The 18293-nt window shown below is 43.3% G+C and overlaps 1 protein-coding gene across 2 annotated transcripts; it reads right to left on the reverse strand.

Annotated features, from left to right (window-relative positions):
• Positions 1-936: 936 nt before the first annotated feature.
• pipox (pipecolic acid oxidase) lies at positions 937-15143 on the reverse strand. Of its 2 annotated transcripts, none has more exons than XM_029517951.1 (9): positions 15017-15143; positions 13854-14002; positions 10404-10617; positions 8861-9043; positions 7540-7692; positions 6290-6439; positions 4694-4769; positions 1391-1546; positions 937-1269 (listed from the first exon to the last, which is right to left on the reverse strand). In XM_029517951.1, exons 1-8 carry the CDS (start codon positions 15125-15127, stop codon positions 1416-1418), a joined length of 1167 nt encoding a protein of 388 aa, XP_029373811.1. In that variant the 5' UTR covers positions 15128-15143; the 3' UTR covers positions 937-1269; positions 1391-1415. The 2 variants fall into 2 exon arrangements, with proteins under 2 accessions (XP_029373811.1, XP_029373812.1); XM_029517952.1 differs by having other exon boundaries at positions 1384-1546.
• Between the last annotated feature and the right edge of the window lie 3150 nt (positions 15144-18293).

Genomic DNA, 18293 nt, shown 5'->3' on the forward strand with positions numbered 1-18293 from the left:
TGCTACGTGTTGGGGGTTGGTCTCCTTGCTCACGCTGATTTCACTCATTAAGAGACAAGTAAATTCTCTCTACACAGCATTAATCTGTTTTCTTTTTCTTTAATTCTGGAAATCATAATAATCCGTCGTCATTCCTCCGTCAACCGCAGATACACAGAATGAATCCTGGACTGTTTGACTTCGGAGGACTTGCTGAGCCCCTGTCAAGTGTCTCAACTCCTGATTTTACATATATTGGTATTTCGGGGTTCCACATTGTTCCGGAGAGGTGTTTCAGTTGGCCTTGCCTGATGATTATTGGTGGTTGAATATTTGCATTTGCATGTTTAATGCACTTCTAATTCTTGCAATTTGCATAATGGTCCTCTGCTATCCATCTGAAGTCACTTAGAGGCGAGGGAGCAAATGGCTCACTGATCTCTGCCATCTCGCTGCATAATTTTCCCATTCCGGCTGATGGCCTTGGTTGGCATCCATTGTAATAGGCTGTCTGATTAGTGATTTAAATGTTTACCGGTACATGGAGAGATAAATCCAGGCAATAGGCCACCTCTGAAGCCCAGGCATGCAGCTGGCGTCACAGACAAATGGCCCCAGGGCTTATGTCTTTTTAACCACGTACTTAGTTGGCAACATGGTGAATGTTGGGAAGGCAGCGGGAGGGAGCTTTACAGATGCATGAAATCATACAGGACAAGACAATCAGCCCCTTTTTTTAACTACCATTTGTCACAGGCGAGTGATTTCACAATTGCCCAACATTGTTACAATCTCGTTGTCGAGTTTATTGCTGCTGAAAAATATCAAGTGCTTGTTGTTTTGGAAAAAAAAAAATGTTTCTTCTTCCATTTATTCAACTGCAAATCTGAACATGATCTCAGAGGTGAATAGCACAATACCAAAACAATGGTGAGGAATACTGAACAGATACGGACACATGAAAGGATTCAGACCTCAGAGGAAATTACATTTTTATTAAGCAACAGTTTCTGCTTTATTCAGAGCTTAATCCTCTTTTGCTGCATGAAATTATTTGTTTTCATCCTGTTGAAAAATGACAAACCTGTTTTTGTTTTTCTATAAATCATTAAATCATGAAGACATCTGATTTTCCCAAACTGTCACTCTCAGAAGAGTAGCAGAAACAAGACCTGTACTGTATTAGCTTATACAGTCGGTAAAGATGTGTTGTTGTGACATCACAATGTCCCAGATGTTTTTAAGGCTCAGTTTCTGTCTCTGGACTGTGAGGGTTTCTCCGAGACCAACCTGGAATCAAAGACCACATGGAGATTTCACCGTTAAGTGCTACACAGATGACAACATGCAATCAGACAAAAGATAAACTGATATTCGTTGTGTTGTGTTTTTGTGTTAAATTACACAACACCTGACGATTCGTTGGCTCTCTGGTCTTATAGAGCTGATTTGGTCTTCGTCTGGAAGCGTCTGATGCGGAAAGGTGAAAGGTCATAGGAGGGCACTTCTCCCAGGCTGAGTTCACACAGAAGCTTCCCGACGATTGGTCCAAACTTGAAGCCGTGACCTGGAGAGGAGAAGTCGTAACTGTGGGCAAAGTATGCAGAAAGGTCATCAAAATGTCAGATAAAAAGTGTGAATACGAGGCGGGCCGCCGACCCGGCACCTTGTAGTTTGCCCATAAATATCCTGCTCCTCAGGGCCCACGTGAGTCAGGCGGCAGGTTCAAGCCCCACATGAATGAAAACATAAAAGCCGAGCTGCACAACAAGCATCTACTCAATTCAGTGAACTGGGAGCACAAGCTAAATAAGGAAGATTTAGTCCTCTGCACAACGACTTCATGTGCTCGAGCCCGGGAGTGAGATGAGAGAGCGTCTATTTTTCAAAATGTGGCAGGCTGACTTCCCTTGTTGCTAAGGTCTGAGAGGCAAATTGTGAATGTCAACAGGGCTGGAGGAATGCAGCTCACTGCCATCTGACAAAGGTCTCACGGCTCCCCTGGATTCCGTCAGGCTTTGAAGTCGTAAAAGCTCGGCTCTGACAGTTTGGCCACGTGAATTTTCATCTTGCCAGAGAAAGAGAATGGAAAACCTCGATAGATGGCCAAGCCCACAGGGTGACTTTGTAGCCATGGCAACCCCCCAGCACTTGCTTTAAAGCACTTGTGTTGGGCTTTGATGACAAATGCACGTAGTGAAGGAGGAGGAGGAGGAGGAACGAAGGCAACACACTTTTTTTTTGCTGTATTATGGATAAGCCCTGTGAACTTCTCCAACATGGCTCTGAGCTCCTTCATTGCTGCTGCAGAGAAGCTGCAGAACGAGCAGACAGTGCAGATATTAATTAACACTGCTAACATGGCTAACTAACCTGCTAATTAAACAGAGATGGTGTCGGGGGAGGAATTTAATTGCCATATTTGGAATATTTCAGCTACGATGGCAGACACTTGTAATCCCTCCGACGACAGACGGCACCTTCTTCAAAGAAAAACAGCAAATCTTTGCCTATATCATATAAAACTCAGAAAATATGAAGTCATCATATTAAACACTCTGACCGTCAATCAGCAGTTCTCACTGTTCACCTGTTAGCATTTAGCTCAAAGCACTGGGCCTCTCAGACGACAAACTTTGCATCTTTTGCACAAACGTTTGGTTTCTCCTCCACATGTACAATAATGCCCTTCCTGTAGACTTTCTGAAAATAGAGAGGAGGTAGAGCTGATATCTGGTCTCTGACGTTACCTGTTTAGTCAGAGAATAATCCAGGTCGGGATGTTATTCATGGGAATGGCAGCACCATTAGTTCGTAATGCAAAATACTTTGTATATTTTGTGGGCTTTTGGACTGAGTGCAGATTTAATGAGGTGAAGACTGAATGAAGAGATGGAAACAATACTGAAGGAGCAACATTATGTCAGCTTTGTGTTTCAAAAAAATAAGATGGCCGGCAGACCAATTAAAAACAGCAGCCTGTGACCAAAGGTGACGTCACGGCGAATCAGAAATTTGACCAAGTGAGGAGATTCTTCGGCAGGTGCATAATGTTGTCAGATTAATTCTGCTTTTTAACACAATTTGATTTGATCCTCAAATGATCCGCTGAGTTTTCGCCAAGTCTTTGTTCTGAGAGAGCCGGCCCAGAACAAACAGACAGCTGAGTCAAAACAAGCGGAGTTAGACTAACATTCGACGGTTACGGAGGGAGTGCAAATTAAACCAGGAGCCGTTCAGGAAATCAACCTGAAATAATAAGAAACATCAGACGGCTGCTGCACTCCATTTTATGTTTCTGTCTTCTGTCCAGGAGGAATCCTCCTCGGACCGTGATGGCGGTCTTCAGACCCGAAGCAGTCCAACCATGTGCTGCAGCTCCTGAGCTTTTTATGTCCAGGCATCACACACTCGGCTGGGGCGCTTGGCTTCCTGCCGCCGGCTCCTCTGAGGTCAGCTGGAACAAGTGATGCTGATTCGTTTGGCTGCTGCTGTAGTTTTTCTTTTTTCCACGCTGGCACTCGACCTCACACATCTGGTGTACGAAGAGCTGTCCGCTCTTCGTATTGTTGAGATTCTCATTCTGACACCTGACATTCACTACTTGACTCCACCGGTCCCCCGAACAGCCGCTGTTGTTTTAAAATATTTTGCCTTTCAATAGATGACCACAAACATACAGAGAAATCTGAATAAAGCCAATGGATATTTAGAAATGTCACCTATTTATATATGTGATGATCTATTTATGCTTCTTAATTGTCTTTAAAGTTGGTGACTGAATGGCTGTGATGTCTCTTTGTGCACGTTGTGTACTTTTTGTCATTCCTCTCCTGTGGTGCGATGGCAGCATCGGTCATTGGCTTGGCTTGTCTTTCACGTTGGCCCAAACTGATATTGGTTTTATGTTTGCTGAGGCTCCTCACGGGCTGACTGTGACACCGTGAGTAATGTTCTCTTTCCTTTCTTCTGTGCAGCGGGATGAGATGATGCCCCGTTTGGACTATGAAATAAAACTGGAAGCCAATTCCTCCTGTTCGAACGCCAGGGATTCTTAAAGCGATTATATCAAATATACTAAATTTGCGCTTCTTCTGTAAGTCTGCTTTCAGCCCAGTTCGACGGCTGCTTCCATTACTGTGATCTCGCTCTCTCTGTAGTTATCTTGTTAAAAATCCTTATCACATTAGATATGTTTGTACACAAGCCAGAAGTAGAGGAGTCATCCTAGATTCTGTGTTAGAATAATAAAAAAAAAAAACAGATGAACTCAAGTCCATCACACTTTCATCACCTCTGAACTGTCACATCCGTCTTTATGTGGGAGTCTGTCAGTCATTATTTCCATCCCAATCAAAAATATCATACATAATAAGTGTCCATAAAATTTAATTATCTAATATCTGTCTTTCCAGACAACATATTTTAAAGCTTTACATGACCTTTGGAATTTGGAATAAATTCATATATTGGCATAAATGTCTGTTCATATTGTAGACAAATGTAATATATTTCCGTACAGCCCATCAATGTGTGGTTTGGAATAAGTTCAAATTTGGCTTTATTTTCTCAGGTTTTATTGTGTTGCTTCAATGCAAACAAAGAGTATAAATGTGAAATCCAAAGTCTTTGTGTTTGCAATGATTTTCTGGTGATGATTATCTGACAGTCTGAGGGAGCGTTGAGTGTGTGTGTCATTTGGTTTGTGTTGTACCTGAGAATCCAGCTCCAATCACAATGTTGCTGTATTTGGGGTGACAGTCCAGCACAAAGTGACGGTCGGGCGTCATCTGCAAGCACAACGACAAAACGTGAAGAGCCAGTGAAATGATTCAGCTGGTTTAGGATCGCACACATTCTGACTGTCGCTCAGCAACAGTTAAGATCCTTGTGTGTATTTCAACTATGTCCACAACGGCTGCGCTTTAGTTTAGGGGTTAACACCTTCCTTTCGCTATGTTGACACCTAAATAACTTTAAAATGGAGACTTTCAGAAAACGCTTTGATTTGAAAACAGACTAGCACGCAGCTCCTGAGTTCACATTTTGTTGCTGGTGTAACTTGGAATCACCAACAACTCGGTTCCTAATGAGCTAAGGTTTATTGTTGAACGGTTCAATTCTATGTGAAGTGTGACAGTTTTTGGCTGCCTGGATTTAATTTTTAATGCTTCCCCCCAGTCCCATTGTCAGATGTTGGATTGTGTGTCTGCATGTGTGTGTGTAATTCACAGCAGTGGGGGACTGTGCAGCTGCTCTGCCCTCCAGCAACACGAGCTGCTTTTACCACCATCACATACTGAAGCTGTAGGAAAACATAATATCTGTGACATTGTCCAATGCCATCCAAAATCCTGACAGTCACGCTCTTTTCTCGGTTCGCACTGAGAGTCGTGTGGCTCCGTCACCACTGATTCCTGTGAAAAGGGCAGAGCGTTCAGCTACACCTCGTCTGAAACTCTGCGTCCTGTCAGAGGTGGCCACTGACGTTTTCCTCAAAGACACAATGACAGATCCAGCTCAAGCGGACATGGGGTCGGATGGACAGAGCTCCTGTCTTTGTGAAGTGTTTCCCAGGACAACCAGCAGCTGCTCATTTCTTTCTTTTTGTCTCCATATCAGAGGAAGAAGACCAAATAAGTTTGAGTTTAAATCAGCATTTAAAATTAAAACAGAGTGTCCAGATTGAGTATCAACCCGCCGTGACGTTACTGTCAGATCCTCTCTGTTCCTTTGGAGGGAGCGTGAACAGTGGAGCTGACCTGCTCTGCTCTCTCTCCTGATTGGGTGATACAGTCTGTCAGTCACACAGTAGCCCCGCGCCTAACCCCTCCCATCCTTCTTGCTCTTCATCTAAATGGATCATCATGTTGTATTTCAGACTGGGAAAACGTTTACTGCTGAGGAGGACTGACTTTTTCCCATACACTTCAACACAATATGGTCTTATCTAAGAAGTCTGCAGCCACTTTTACAGACCATCGGTGTGTGTTTGGGAGACATTGTGGAGGATTTTTATTCATCTGAAAAGTTGTTTTTACAACTTTTACTTCATTCGGTCCTTTTTAATCAAAAATAGACTTTGACTGAATTTCAGCGTTTCATTGGAGAACTCCGGGACGTTGCAGGATGCCCTTTGTGTTCCTTCGTGAGACACTAGCACAACAACACACAAAGTATTTCTAATTCCTTACATCAACTTTTTGAACTTCAGTTTCTGGTCTCCAGAAAAATGATGTTTAAATCCCTCTAAATAAATGACACACTTGTGAACATCAGATATATTAAGTCTGAGGTCTCGATACTTCACCGTGTACATGCAGCTCTCCACCACGGCCGGTTCAGGGATCAGGCCCGGCACACAGCGGGCGACGTATTTCTGGAGGAGGTTGATGTCGGACCTGTCTGTCTGCTTGTCTCTCTGGTCTGGATCCGTCTTGACGCCGTTGTGGTAGCAGATCTACAAACAGGATGACACCGTCAGCGCTACCTCCAAATCCACTCCCATAAACAAATAAATGATCCCGTCTATATCACATATTGATATCATTGATTATCAGCCCAACAGATAAACTGTATATACTGATATTTCTGTAGTTTTCCATTTTTGCATGTTGACACGCTGTTGCTGTCATCTAAATGGGAACAAGCTGTTAACATGCAGAGAGGACGCGGCTGTGCAGGCTGTTTTCTGACAGTTGAACAGCTCAGGTGTGTTGAGTGGCATCTGAAATAAGATCTGTAACTACATAAACACAAATCAGCGAAGTGACAGAGAAAACAGAAATTAATAATTATCCTTATCTGAGGAATAAACAGGAAGTGGTTGGGAATATTCTGGATTGATCTGTTTTGATCATGACTGAGTGATCAGCGGACATAAATCCAGTGATTGATAGATTGATAGATCTGTGACCATTTGGCTGTGCAGCGCTGACTGCAGATTTTAGATTTTATATCAGTGGGTTTTTGGTCTGACAGTAGAACTGACAGACTCGGCAGGCACAGCAGCTAAAGGATTAAAAGAACACACGCATGATGTGAGTAATTACAAGATTCTCCTCCACTTGGTTTTCTTTCAAATTATGTTTAATGGTCCAAATATTGGACATACAGTAGCTCTGGTGACTGTGTCTCTGAGTGAATAATACGACGTGGCATCGCCATCTGTCCCCCCAACCCCCGTTTTACGCATGTGGCCTGCTATTAGGCAGCGAGCCCCTGCCGGCCTGCCATAATGCCTGCCACAGAGATGTGCCATCAAACCCTGCACGAGCTCCCACGACTAATCTCATGTTGAGGTACGACACGCTGCATTTTACAGTTAACTTTGCAGCTGGGAGTTCATTTTGCCCCCCACCCGAGGCAACACAGCTCTGAAAGGCAGATCTGCAGCCAGATTTTTCACAAATCCTTCTAGTTTTTATCTGAGAAGTTTGAACAAACAGAATTTCCTTTTCCTCCTGTAGCTGTGAGGAGTAATTGAATGTTTTGTGTTTAAGGAGGAGAAATCTGCCTGTTTTTTGAAATCCCTCCGTCTGCTCAAGGTCTGTGTCGTACCTTCACCAGACCCGGGTACTCGTCTGACGGGAGGCCGTAGATGTGCTCGTTAGTCTCCTCCCCCTCGGTCAGAACGAAGCAGGGAAAGCGCCGCTTCACACTGTAGGTTCCAGGAACCTTCTCCTTCCAGTAGCACACGTTGATCTTCACCACCTACAGAAGGAAACCCAGGAAAACCAGTGAAGTCCCTGCAGACCTGGTTCCTGCCTGAGACTGAAAGAGTCTTAGATTTGATCGTCATCATCAACATCCAGTTTGACTGAAATCTTCTGATCTGAAGTCTTTCCTTTCCTCAGATATGACAGATACCTTCTCATTAACAAATCGGCACTGGGCATGATTCCTGCAGGATGCCTTAAACCTGAATGAATGAGCAACTTCACTAAAACTGCTTCCAAAACCTTAAAATGCACAACCATCCGCTTCATGTTTTTTTTTTTTTTTGTGCTGATATGAAGCAGCTCTGCAGCTGAGAGGTGAGAATTATTAGGATTTAATGAAATGTGCACATGACTGTACAAACGACGGTGGCAGTAATAAGGACACATTGTTCAGGAGCTCTCAGTGTAATGACTAACCAGCCGTGCACTCATTCCCGGCAACCATAAAAATTCAGACTGAACTACTCTGTCGAGCCAATGGGCTTGTGCTTTTTCTACCAGTTCACATAGGAATGGCACTCCCCAGACGACCCCCCCCCCCCTCCCCCGAGTTAGCAGCAAGCCTGAATAATGCAAATCCAATATCAACTCCAGCTCTCCACTCTAACAACTGTGTGCTTGTTTTCCATCACCTTGTCTTTTCAGAATGTGTGGCAGATTGTAAGAGGGGAGAGGCAGCCTCGCTGACTGTGGCTGAATCCAAATGTTCAGACTTTACCCGACTTGCAGACTTAAACAGGCTCCAAACCTGGGAAGTCAGTCAGTGAGGTCATTAAAAATCCACCGGGGGCCTCAAGACGACTTTCTGCCAGACTTTAAGAGAGTCCGCTTGTGGTGAGGACTTCAAAGTTTCTCAGGAAATAGCTAAATCTACGGCCACGTGGACGTGATGATCTGAAATATTATAGAAATACCATGACTCATTCAAGGCCAAACAATCCTGCCAAGAAACCGAGGTCCAGTTTTATTTACAGTCTGTGAGAATAACACTTTCATTTCTGCTGCAGTGTCCAGAAATTTTTATATCACTTTCTTTTACGTTTACGTTTTTTTTTTTTTCATTTATGTCTCAAAAGGCCCAAATGAAAACAGACATTCACACCAAAGGCTGCAGATAACAGAATTTAGGTTATATCAGTAAGTGACTTGAGCTTTAGTACCTCCAGAGGCAGCTGGAGGTCCGTGTGGCTCAGCAGTCTGTTGGTCCACGGTCCTGCTGTGATCACCAGCCTCTTGGCCCGATAAACACCAGCAGAGGTGGACACCGTCACCACGGGGCCAGGCTTGATGTCCATCACCTTCTCTTTGTCTCTGATGATGCCGCCCAACTTCTGAAACTGTGCCTGTAAACAGAGCGACAAGAAAATCCATTGATGGAAAGAATTTTTTTAGTATTTATGTTATTAAGTACCTAAAATATAAAAATGTAGATGGAGCATTGAAGTAGTTTTCATCTGGTGTTTTTATCTCGCACCATCATTTCATGACATTTACTTTAGTTCAGAGACAATTTGTAATTGTTCAATTAACAGCACAAAGTGGGAATTCTTATTCTATATATATTTTAGATCTCTTGTCTCATATTTTATACTTACAAGCTGCTAAACAAAGCTTTGCATTATCTTATGTGCAAGCTTTCTATTTAGAGCACGTTAGCATGCAGCATTTAGCACGACTGGGATTTTACAGCTAAAGGTTGATAGCCTGAGAAACCCTTAATGCAACAAGACAGATCAATCAGGCAAGAGGTTATTAAAGAGACGTGGCATAAAAATACACAAAGCAATATCCGCTGATCTATTACACATTTGTCACTTCAGACTTTAGTTTATAATTGACTGCTGCTTCAGAAAAAAGCAGCTGAACATCCATCCAGTCGATTGAAAGTGGCACCTCATTGAAACAACAAAGCAACATTTTGTGCTTGACCTGGCAGCCTTGGATGAGTCTGTTCTCCTCTGGTGCTTTTTGTCAGCGCTGAGAAACTCCAGTAATGTGAATTTATCGTTGAAGATATTCCTGCTGTGAGTTATTATTAGATTAAAACAAAGGAAATTAAATATCAGCTTCAATTATCTCCATCTTGGTGTTTTTCAGCGTCTTGTGTTCACACATCTTGTGTGAGAATGTTTTTTTGCTTCTTTTATCTTTTCTAACTTCCACCTGCTCTCACATGTTTCTGCGACAGGACCACCGTCTTCAGTTCAGTTGAGAGGTTTATTTTCTACAGATTTATTCTTTTAAATCACAGACTTCCTGCAACGAAGGCTGGAACAGACGTCATTATGTTTTATTGAAACTGTCTTCTGAGTGATATACCGGGTAATTATAAGACTTATACGACAAATAAGACTTGAAATAATGCGGGTGCTTTTAGTACAGAGCACTTTTATTTTTACCAAGGAGAGAAAGGCCTTGAAGAAAATTGGATAAATGAATGAGTGAGCTTTAGAAACCTTCAGGGTCATGTTGTGTCTGGGTGGACAGAGACGGAGATGTCTGGAAACCAGATTCAGTGTTTTGATATAAAAGAAAATAATGAATGCGACAAGGTTAACGACCAAAGGCTGGGTAAAATAGGGTAAAAGGGTAAAATAATCATGATGTTGGTTTGAAGTTCTATCCCTGAGCCTTAGCTCCATGATCAGACTGCAGACAGAAAACTCAAACACATGGACCACATCAGCGACAGCGCTGCCGTACCTGGACAGTCCTGAGCGTGCGGTCAGCATACAGAATTCCAGCCGTTATGTCCACCAGTGCTCCGTCTCCCTCGGCCAGCGTGAAGTTGGGGATGTGCTGGCTGAAGTTGTCTCGGGTCAGGAGCACCAGAGGAACCTTGTTCCTCTCCAGGGTGGTTTTCAAAAGCTGGTAATTCTGGCTCTTCTCTGGTCCCATCACCAAAAGTCCTGTCTGCCTGATGGGGGGGGTGACAACCAAAAATTATTCAACCCTCTGATTTAGTTTCCCGATAATATAATAAAACATCAAGGTCACTGGATTTGAAAGTCTGCAGAGCAAAAACCTTTGAGCTCAAGTGCCACAAATACCTCCAAACGTATTTAAACGTATTTATAAAAACAACAAAATGTTGTTTTTATAAAAGGTTGTGTGACGACACCTGAGAAACACAGAGTGAGGCCAAGATCATCATCAGCAGGTTGACTTCTCTGATATTAAAACCTGCAGAATATTTCAGTAAAGGAATTGACACAGAGAAGCTGCTGTGATGAGAAAATATCTACCTGTCTGCTTCTACAAAAAAGGTAGTGCGTGGCTTCATAGTTCCCTGATGACTTGAGATCTTCTTCTTGAGGTTGACACCTTGGTTTTAGTGAAATGGCTGTACTGGTTGAATTTGAGCATTTATTGCTCCCAGATGATGAGCCCTGATGACTTTGGCCTTTTCCTTTGTTCGTGGCTGAACCTCTTACTTCATCTCTCTTCATCATCTGGTCCTGGTTCCGGACTCTTAGTGCTTTGATTGTTTGGTGTTTTTCTAACCTTCACGTTCCCTTTGCTCATCAAGCAGCGCTCCATTTTATTTTTCCTCTTAAGTGGGAGCAGAAGAGCAAACAAGTAGGAGGTTTATTTAAATCAGGCAGCACAAAGCAAGCAGTGGAATAAATTAGGCAGCAGCTAACGGACGGATCACGAAGACAACGCTGCTGTATCACACATGTAAAATGTATTACAGTAGAATTAGGACTGAGCTGGCTTTGGATTGATGCAGTCAGATAAACTGCTCCACCAGGCTATGTTTTTATTACTCATTTGTATCGTCATTGCACTAATTAACCGTTAAGAAGCCACACCATCTGCCTCTGGCTGCACATTTGTGGTGCCGTGTGTTCAGGATGTGCTGCTCTGCTCTGCGACATCCACACAACAACAGCTTCCTGCAGAAGCCTTTTTGAATTTGTTGTCGGTGAGATTACTGCAGCTGTTTCAGAGCAGAGACATCTGGATCTGCCCCGCCTATAATCCACTTCACCCAACTCTGCAGCACTTCCCTCCACTGCAGATACAGGAATGAAAATATCAGATGACCAATGTTCTGAAACTTCTAGCTGCTGTCGCTGTCTTTGTTTGATTACTAACCTGTTCAGCTGTTGAGTTGTTGGACCTGTCAGAAAACCTGGGTTGCTATGAAAGGCAATAACAAGCAACTTTTCTCCATATTTAGATACGAGGAGTCGTCGTGTTGTGTATGCTGACAAACATTTTTTTCTTTTTACCAAACTCTTTGCTTTCCCATGTTGATGTCACAGATTGAGCTTTCCCTTGAAAGCAGAGCTCATCGAATTTCAACAAATTTGCCCCTCTCAACCCCGAAACGGGTAAACTCTTCTGCTCATGTGTGTCATCCCAGCTGGTCTGTGATGCCTCACTTGCATATCACAGGACACTCAAAGAGATGAAAGAGAAAACAATCTCAGGGCAGAGCTCCCACTCGCTGGTGCTGAGGAGCCTCTTGGATTTTAACTCTGCGTTATGTGCTTCTTCGTCACTTCTGTGGAAAAATTGACTGAGGCTCTCGGTTTTGTGCGTAATTTCTATCCAACCTGTGAGTGCTAACTTGGAGCGCCAAGTCAGCGGCAAATGCGTGTTAGAGACACATCCATCTGTCCAAACCACACCAACTGCCACAACCTCCTGAAGAGACGAGAACACAGCAGCCAACCAAACTGCCCTCCGGCGGCTGACTTACATCACTGAAACCAACTGTCCTGTTAGTGTGCTCCAACAGACATGTGACGCAGAAACGTTTACTCTCCTTCCTGCACAGTCAAACTGCCGCTGCATAATTTTTCTGATATGAATGTGGAGTGCAGAGTGAGAAGGGGTTCAACACTGAACTGAGACCACATGTATATTTTAGACAGAAGAGGATCTTAGCTGAAAGATGGATGGGGGTTAAAAACACTTTAACCTGGATCTGCAGAGATTTTGTTCCTGCACGCACAAAATGCTGCTGATATTATGAGTTGATGTGGAGGGAACATCTTTGAGTCATAACACTGGTGAGGTTTCTTTTTTTAGCTGTGTCTCAGCAGAGTGCCTGTCCATCTCTGGATAATGAAGGATGGAAGCATCAAAGGTCTCACCACAAAGGTTGTTGGTTCTTAATGCTGTAAATATATTTACTTATAGAGATGGTTAAAATGTGGACCTTTAAATTCTTGGCATTGTCATTTGACTGGACATAATACAGCAGCTTGACAGGTTATGAAACACAAAGTCCAATGCTCTAATCTGGTTGACAGATGGCTGACTTGTGGTTCACCAGCAGAGTTTACTTTAGGCGGCGCTGACGTCTGTCAGTTGCCAACAACACCAGTGGAAGGCCTCAGTTATCTAACCCTCAATTAGAAGGTTTAATGCCACGTGGTGTCACCGAGGCCGGTCAGCTGTGCGTCTTAGGTTGTAAATGCAGCACCTCATCCGTTCTGACCCCGTCCAGGGACCCGATAGGTGGCTGGTGGACGTTGTGCATGTGTGCAGAGGAAATAAAAAAGGTTCGCGTTTTTTTTTTTTGATGGCTTCATCTGTCCCTGAGGCAGCAGCAGCAGGAGTGGGAGGTGATGCTCCCTCCAGCCAGCCCGACCTGGCGACATGCCTCACTGTTAGACGCGCAGTTTTTTATTTTTCTTAATTTTTCTATTTTTTGCCAGCCCAAGGGCACAGGTGGCTCTCGGATGTGGGCCCATCAGTCATGAGTTATAGATGGGCGCGCTGTGTTTCTGGGGAACATAATATGGGCATGGCTTGGTATCATAATCTGTTACCCTGAAACATGAATAATGAATGGATGTTATTCAGCTGGCTGGAGCTGAGATGCTCGGAGGTAAATGACCGCTGCTGGAAGCATGCAAGCAGTTCGATGCCACCGTCATATTTGTAAACACACAAATTCCTCCATGCTCTGCAAATGCAAAGCAGGTTTAGAAGCCACAATTGTACATTCAAAGGCAGGACAGCTGTCGAGGGGTGATTCAGCGACGCGGGGGGAAATGAGAAAGCCATTCATACATGGCTCCACCGCTTTGAGACGCTGCTCTTGAAAGTGACAAACCTCCATGTTCAGGCAGGGCTTTGTGACAATATTTTAATTGTCTGGTTTTCTTTTGTGTGTTTGTGCCAACTGCGTACCTGTACAATTTGACACCTGTCTCCCGCTCCAGCTGAGCCCACAGCGCGTAACACTCCTCCATCATGTGGGTGTAGAAGTCCTGCTCGTAGGCCTTGCGGATGATGCGGGTTTGGCCATGGGAGCTCCCTCGGGTGTGCGGCAGGACGAACTGCAAAACATGAACACACAACTTGTATTTCTCATGACGTGCTGCACACAAAGTGGCCAGAAATACGTGGACGTCTGGGCGTTACACACACAGACCTGGACTCCTCGAGACCTCTCAAACTGAGCTGTGAGATCTGGACTAAGAAAATCCTTTAAGTCCTGACACCTTTATATTAGAACCCTTTCATCTAAACCTGGTCCAGGCAAAGTCCAGGTCTTCCAGTAGGATCAGGCTGCCTGTCTCACTGTAACAGCATTCAGGAGGTTTGAGGGACAACCACCAGTTCAAGCTGGTGACTCCAAGTCCTTCAGATTTCAGTGCAGTCCAGCATCTGAGCTGGAGCAACAGGTCCAAATCCACGGAGGCTCCACTTCACAACTTCCAGGACTTAAAGGATCTTCTGATTACGTCTTGGTCCAGATCCTGAGACTCTGAATCAGGACTGTTTAGGAGGGAACAGTGTGACCTCCATTATATCACACAGGTGGCCGTAATGTTTTGGCTGATTAGGATTTAAATCCAAAAACATGTAAACTCTGAGCAGATGACCGGTCGAGACAGTTGCATTATGGGTAGACTGAAGTGTGGTCATGTCTGTGTTTTCAAAAAGTGATTAAATCTGTTTTGCAGATTAATCTTACTGTTTAACAGCATTCTGATTACTAATTTTGTTATTTTGCCAAAAGAAAAACGATGAGTTAATGCAAAAAAAATACAAATTTCTGCAAGTAGTCGCATACAAATGACATTGGCATTAACCTGCGTGTACTAATGACTCAGACAGAGAAGTGTTATGTAACATGGTGCCCTGTTTTTAAAAGTAAGAGCCCTGACTGATGATGATGATGATGATGATGATGTTTGTACTCTCACAGTTCTTTCACTTTCTGACACAGATTGTGATTTTCTAGATTCACAACTGCAGTTGGTCGCACAGTGTGTGTGTGTGTGTGTGTGTGCAGTATGCAGACTTTGTTAACACTCATGTCAGTGGTTTGTGTGACAGTTCTTCACCTGGTCGAGCAGCAGGGTCCTCTGGTTCTTCTGAGCCAGCTGGTGGGCCGTGAAGGAACCCTGGACTCCGGCTCCGACCACCACGCAGTCAAAGTCCTCCGCTGCAGACATGTCCTCTATCTTTAGCTCCAAGAGAAGAATGTCCAACTCTGCTGTCCAACAGGGACAGTCCCGCCCCGAAGGAGGCACCGGAGTGGGGGGGCAAGTGTGGGCTAAACTTCCCCCTGTGCGTTGGCTGAGAGGGACAGAACTTCATCAGGCTTAAATCTGGACTGGGCCTGGTCCTGGTCTGGATTTGGTGACACTGCTGAGATCAGTTTTAGAGGAACATTTGTGAACGTTTGAAATACAAGATAAATTTATCTTTAGCACCTGTCCTCCGGCTTCATATGAATTAGTGACTTTATTTTATCTTACATAATATAAACTTACCAAACAGCAACAATAATAATAATAAAACTTTTGGGAAGTAATTCAACAAGTTCATAAAATAATAAGTAAACAGTAGAATATGATATTTCACATTACTGTACACCATAGTATGATAACGGTTTAGAAATAACACTTTCAACTCTCCAAGTGATGTTCATTTACTATTATATGGAAAAAAGACTGCTAATCTGCATTTTCAGCACATTTCCACAGAAACAGGATAAACTGAAGGAAAGAAAACCTGCAGAAAACAGTCAGGGTGAAAAAGCTTCAGCAGTGGGCCAGAGCTAACTGCTCTGAAAGATAGAGTGAACAGGTTTGGTTCTGTGAGTAAAGCAAGATTTTCCAACAGATTATTCGATGAGTTAATAACAGATTCCAGTAAACTTTCCTCACAAGCTTCATTAATACATGAACTATTGAACACGCAGCCGCTTCCATCAGTGCAGTTATTGTCCTCTCTTGGTAGATAAGCTTACACTTACATAATGATGACTGGCCTGCAAAGTCCAGAGGTCGCTCATCTGTGGAGGGGGGGTGGGGGTGGAGGTGGAATGCACTGCGAGGGCGGCTTTGTCCTCTTTCAGATAAAAACACCAAACAATTCATAACCATGTGATTTCTGTTCATAAAAAAAAAAAAAAAAATTCTTGCCGTTCAGATTCATAACAGATCTGATACGACTGAACTGAAATCTCTGATCAGATAGTTTGGAAATATGTTTATTTATTTGTGCTCTTAACTGTTTGTGTAATTTAATGTATCATTGTTCACTTTTCAGACTTTGCAGTCAGACTGTGGACGAAGACGAGCTTGGAGACAAGGTAGAACCAGGACAGTGTGTTTCTCTTTAAATGCCCTTACAAACCTCCTTCAGGATCTTTTGCATTTGGACACATACTGGAAGGTTGTCAGGTTTGGGGGTTTTTTGTGTGCGTGTGTTGATAAATTCAAGCTTTCATTCATTGATTTTTTTTCCCTCTTCATATTCTGTGGACAGCTGGAGCCTCAGCCTGAACTCTTCTCATTTGCAATCCATCAGTGTTGAGATAGCTCATCCTCCTCTGACCTCCGCAACACGGCCGCCCAGATAAGGCAGCCTCTCCTCTAAAGCCGGCAAAAAAAAAAAAAAAAAAATACTGGCAGCCTTTTTTCTTTCGTCTCACACAGGCCGATGACTCTGTGTCTCCGTAAATTAAAGACACTTCCATTGCTGTTTAGTTTTCTGTGACCTGAGCTGTGAACCTTCCTGTCAGCTTCAGCATCTACAAGATGTTATAAATTCATCTTTTCATCATGAACATAACTCAAAGCAAGAGGACATAAAGGTCTGTGTTCACACAGAATGGACCCACCTCTGTTTGTCTTTTTACACCATTTTAACCTGCTGATAATATAAAAATAACTTCAAACCGATTATAAAACATTTTCTCTTATTTCATTCATTCATTCAAATTACAGAATGGACCTTTCTCCACCTTTACTACACAATTATACTGACGACATGATTTTAGATGCTTAACAGCCCATTCACATTATTGCTGTCATATTTATTATATTTATATAACACCGACTTTAATGGACCAGAATGATTGTAGGAGGATAAATAACTGTGGGTGTCTACGATCTGCTAATGACCTTAAAGTGATGAAGAGTCCAAACGAATAAAAGTGACATCAAACAGCACGTTATCTCGACCACGCCCTGTTTGCCATGGCAGAGGAATTGTGGGTAAACGGCGGGCTGTGTGGGAGCAGATGGATGGTGGAGAAAGGCAGAGCTGCAGAGGGTCAGATGGTCGAACACCCCACTGTTCCATCGTGTCACACACACACACACACACACACACACTGAGTGTGAACCTCCCCTACATGACACCACACACCTAGCAGCCCTGCTCCATGATCTGCTGTCTGATCCAAAGAGGCTGTGGGGGTTACATGTATTTATTATATTTATTTATTAAACCAAAAAGATTCACTTTTCTTATCTGTATTTTACTGGAGGATTATTTTTGGGGGGTACTTTTACTTTCACTTCACTTGAAGGACAAATACTGTACTTTTTACTCCACTACATTTCTACTGATGCTCTCATTACTCACTCCTGTTGTCTAACATTAGCTGTTAACTGTTTTTGTAACACACCTCTGTGTGTGTTACAGGTAAGAATACAGCCACGATGTGTAATCCTGAATAATCCTACCTGGATTATTCCTCCACAACGAGGCCGTATTATTACCTGAGCACACATTATCTTGTAGCCACAGTTTGGATGTCTTCACGACAACCCTAACCCCAACTCCTCATCAGTCACAGCTGAATACAGGTCTGTCTGTCTGTCTGCACACACACACACACACACACACATTACAACATTAACAATGAGTAACGTCCCGGTGTGTCAACCGATTTGGTTCCCCTTTACGCTGATTTACTGCTGAGTCGTGCGTAGTTGCTAAGTTACCGTGCGTACTGAAAGAAGAAACACGAATAGAAACACAGCTGGATGTACGGAAAGCGACATGGAACAAGCCAATGTGTAGGTTACTGGTGTGTTATTTATTATATAACAAAATAAATTGAGAATGCATTTGTTCGGCCATTCTTTGTCAATCTTTGTGTAAATGTATACCAGCTAGCATATCTGTGCGAGAGTAGCCTCCGTTAAGTAAACCTCACTGCCGGATCACTTACACTAGTTAGTCGCTTTGAAATGGACTGCTAGCTAACTGGTTAGCTAACTGGTTAGCATGCTCGACCGACGAACTGATTACATTATTTTTGACGTATAACGTAACTATAGCTTACCGTTCATTTGGAAACGGGCAGAGCGGCTGTGAATG

This window comes from Echeneis naucrates, chromosome 13 (assembly GCF_900963305.1).
Source record: "Echeneis naucrates chromosome 13, fEcheNa1.1, whole genome shotgun sequence".
In the NCBI taxonomy this organism is placed as follows: domain Eukaryota; kingdom Metazoa; phylum Chordata; class Actinopteri; order Carangiformes; family Echeneidae; genus Echeneis; species Echeneis naucrates.

What these genes read in the sequence shown, in the direction of transcription:
- pipox (XM_029517951.1), bottom strand. Translation starts at nt 15,127, where the DNA reads ATGTCTGCAGCGGAGGACTTTGACTGCGTGGTGGTCGGAGCCGGAGTC. An exon ending in GGACCCTGCTGCTCGACCAG is followed by an intron (nt 14,003 to 15,016) that starts GTGAAGAACTGT and finishes CATGTTTTGCAG; the next exon opens with TTCGTCCTGCCGCACACCCG. An exon ending in ACAGGTGTCAAATTGTACAG is followed by an intron (nt 10,618 to 13,853) that starts GTACGCAGTTGG and finishes CCCCCCCATCAG; the next exon opens with GCAGACAGGACTTTTGGTGA.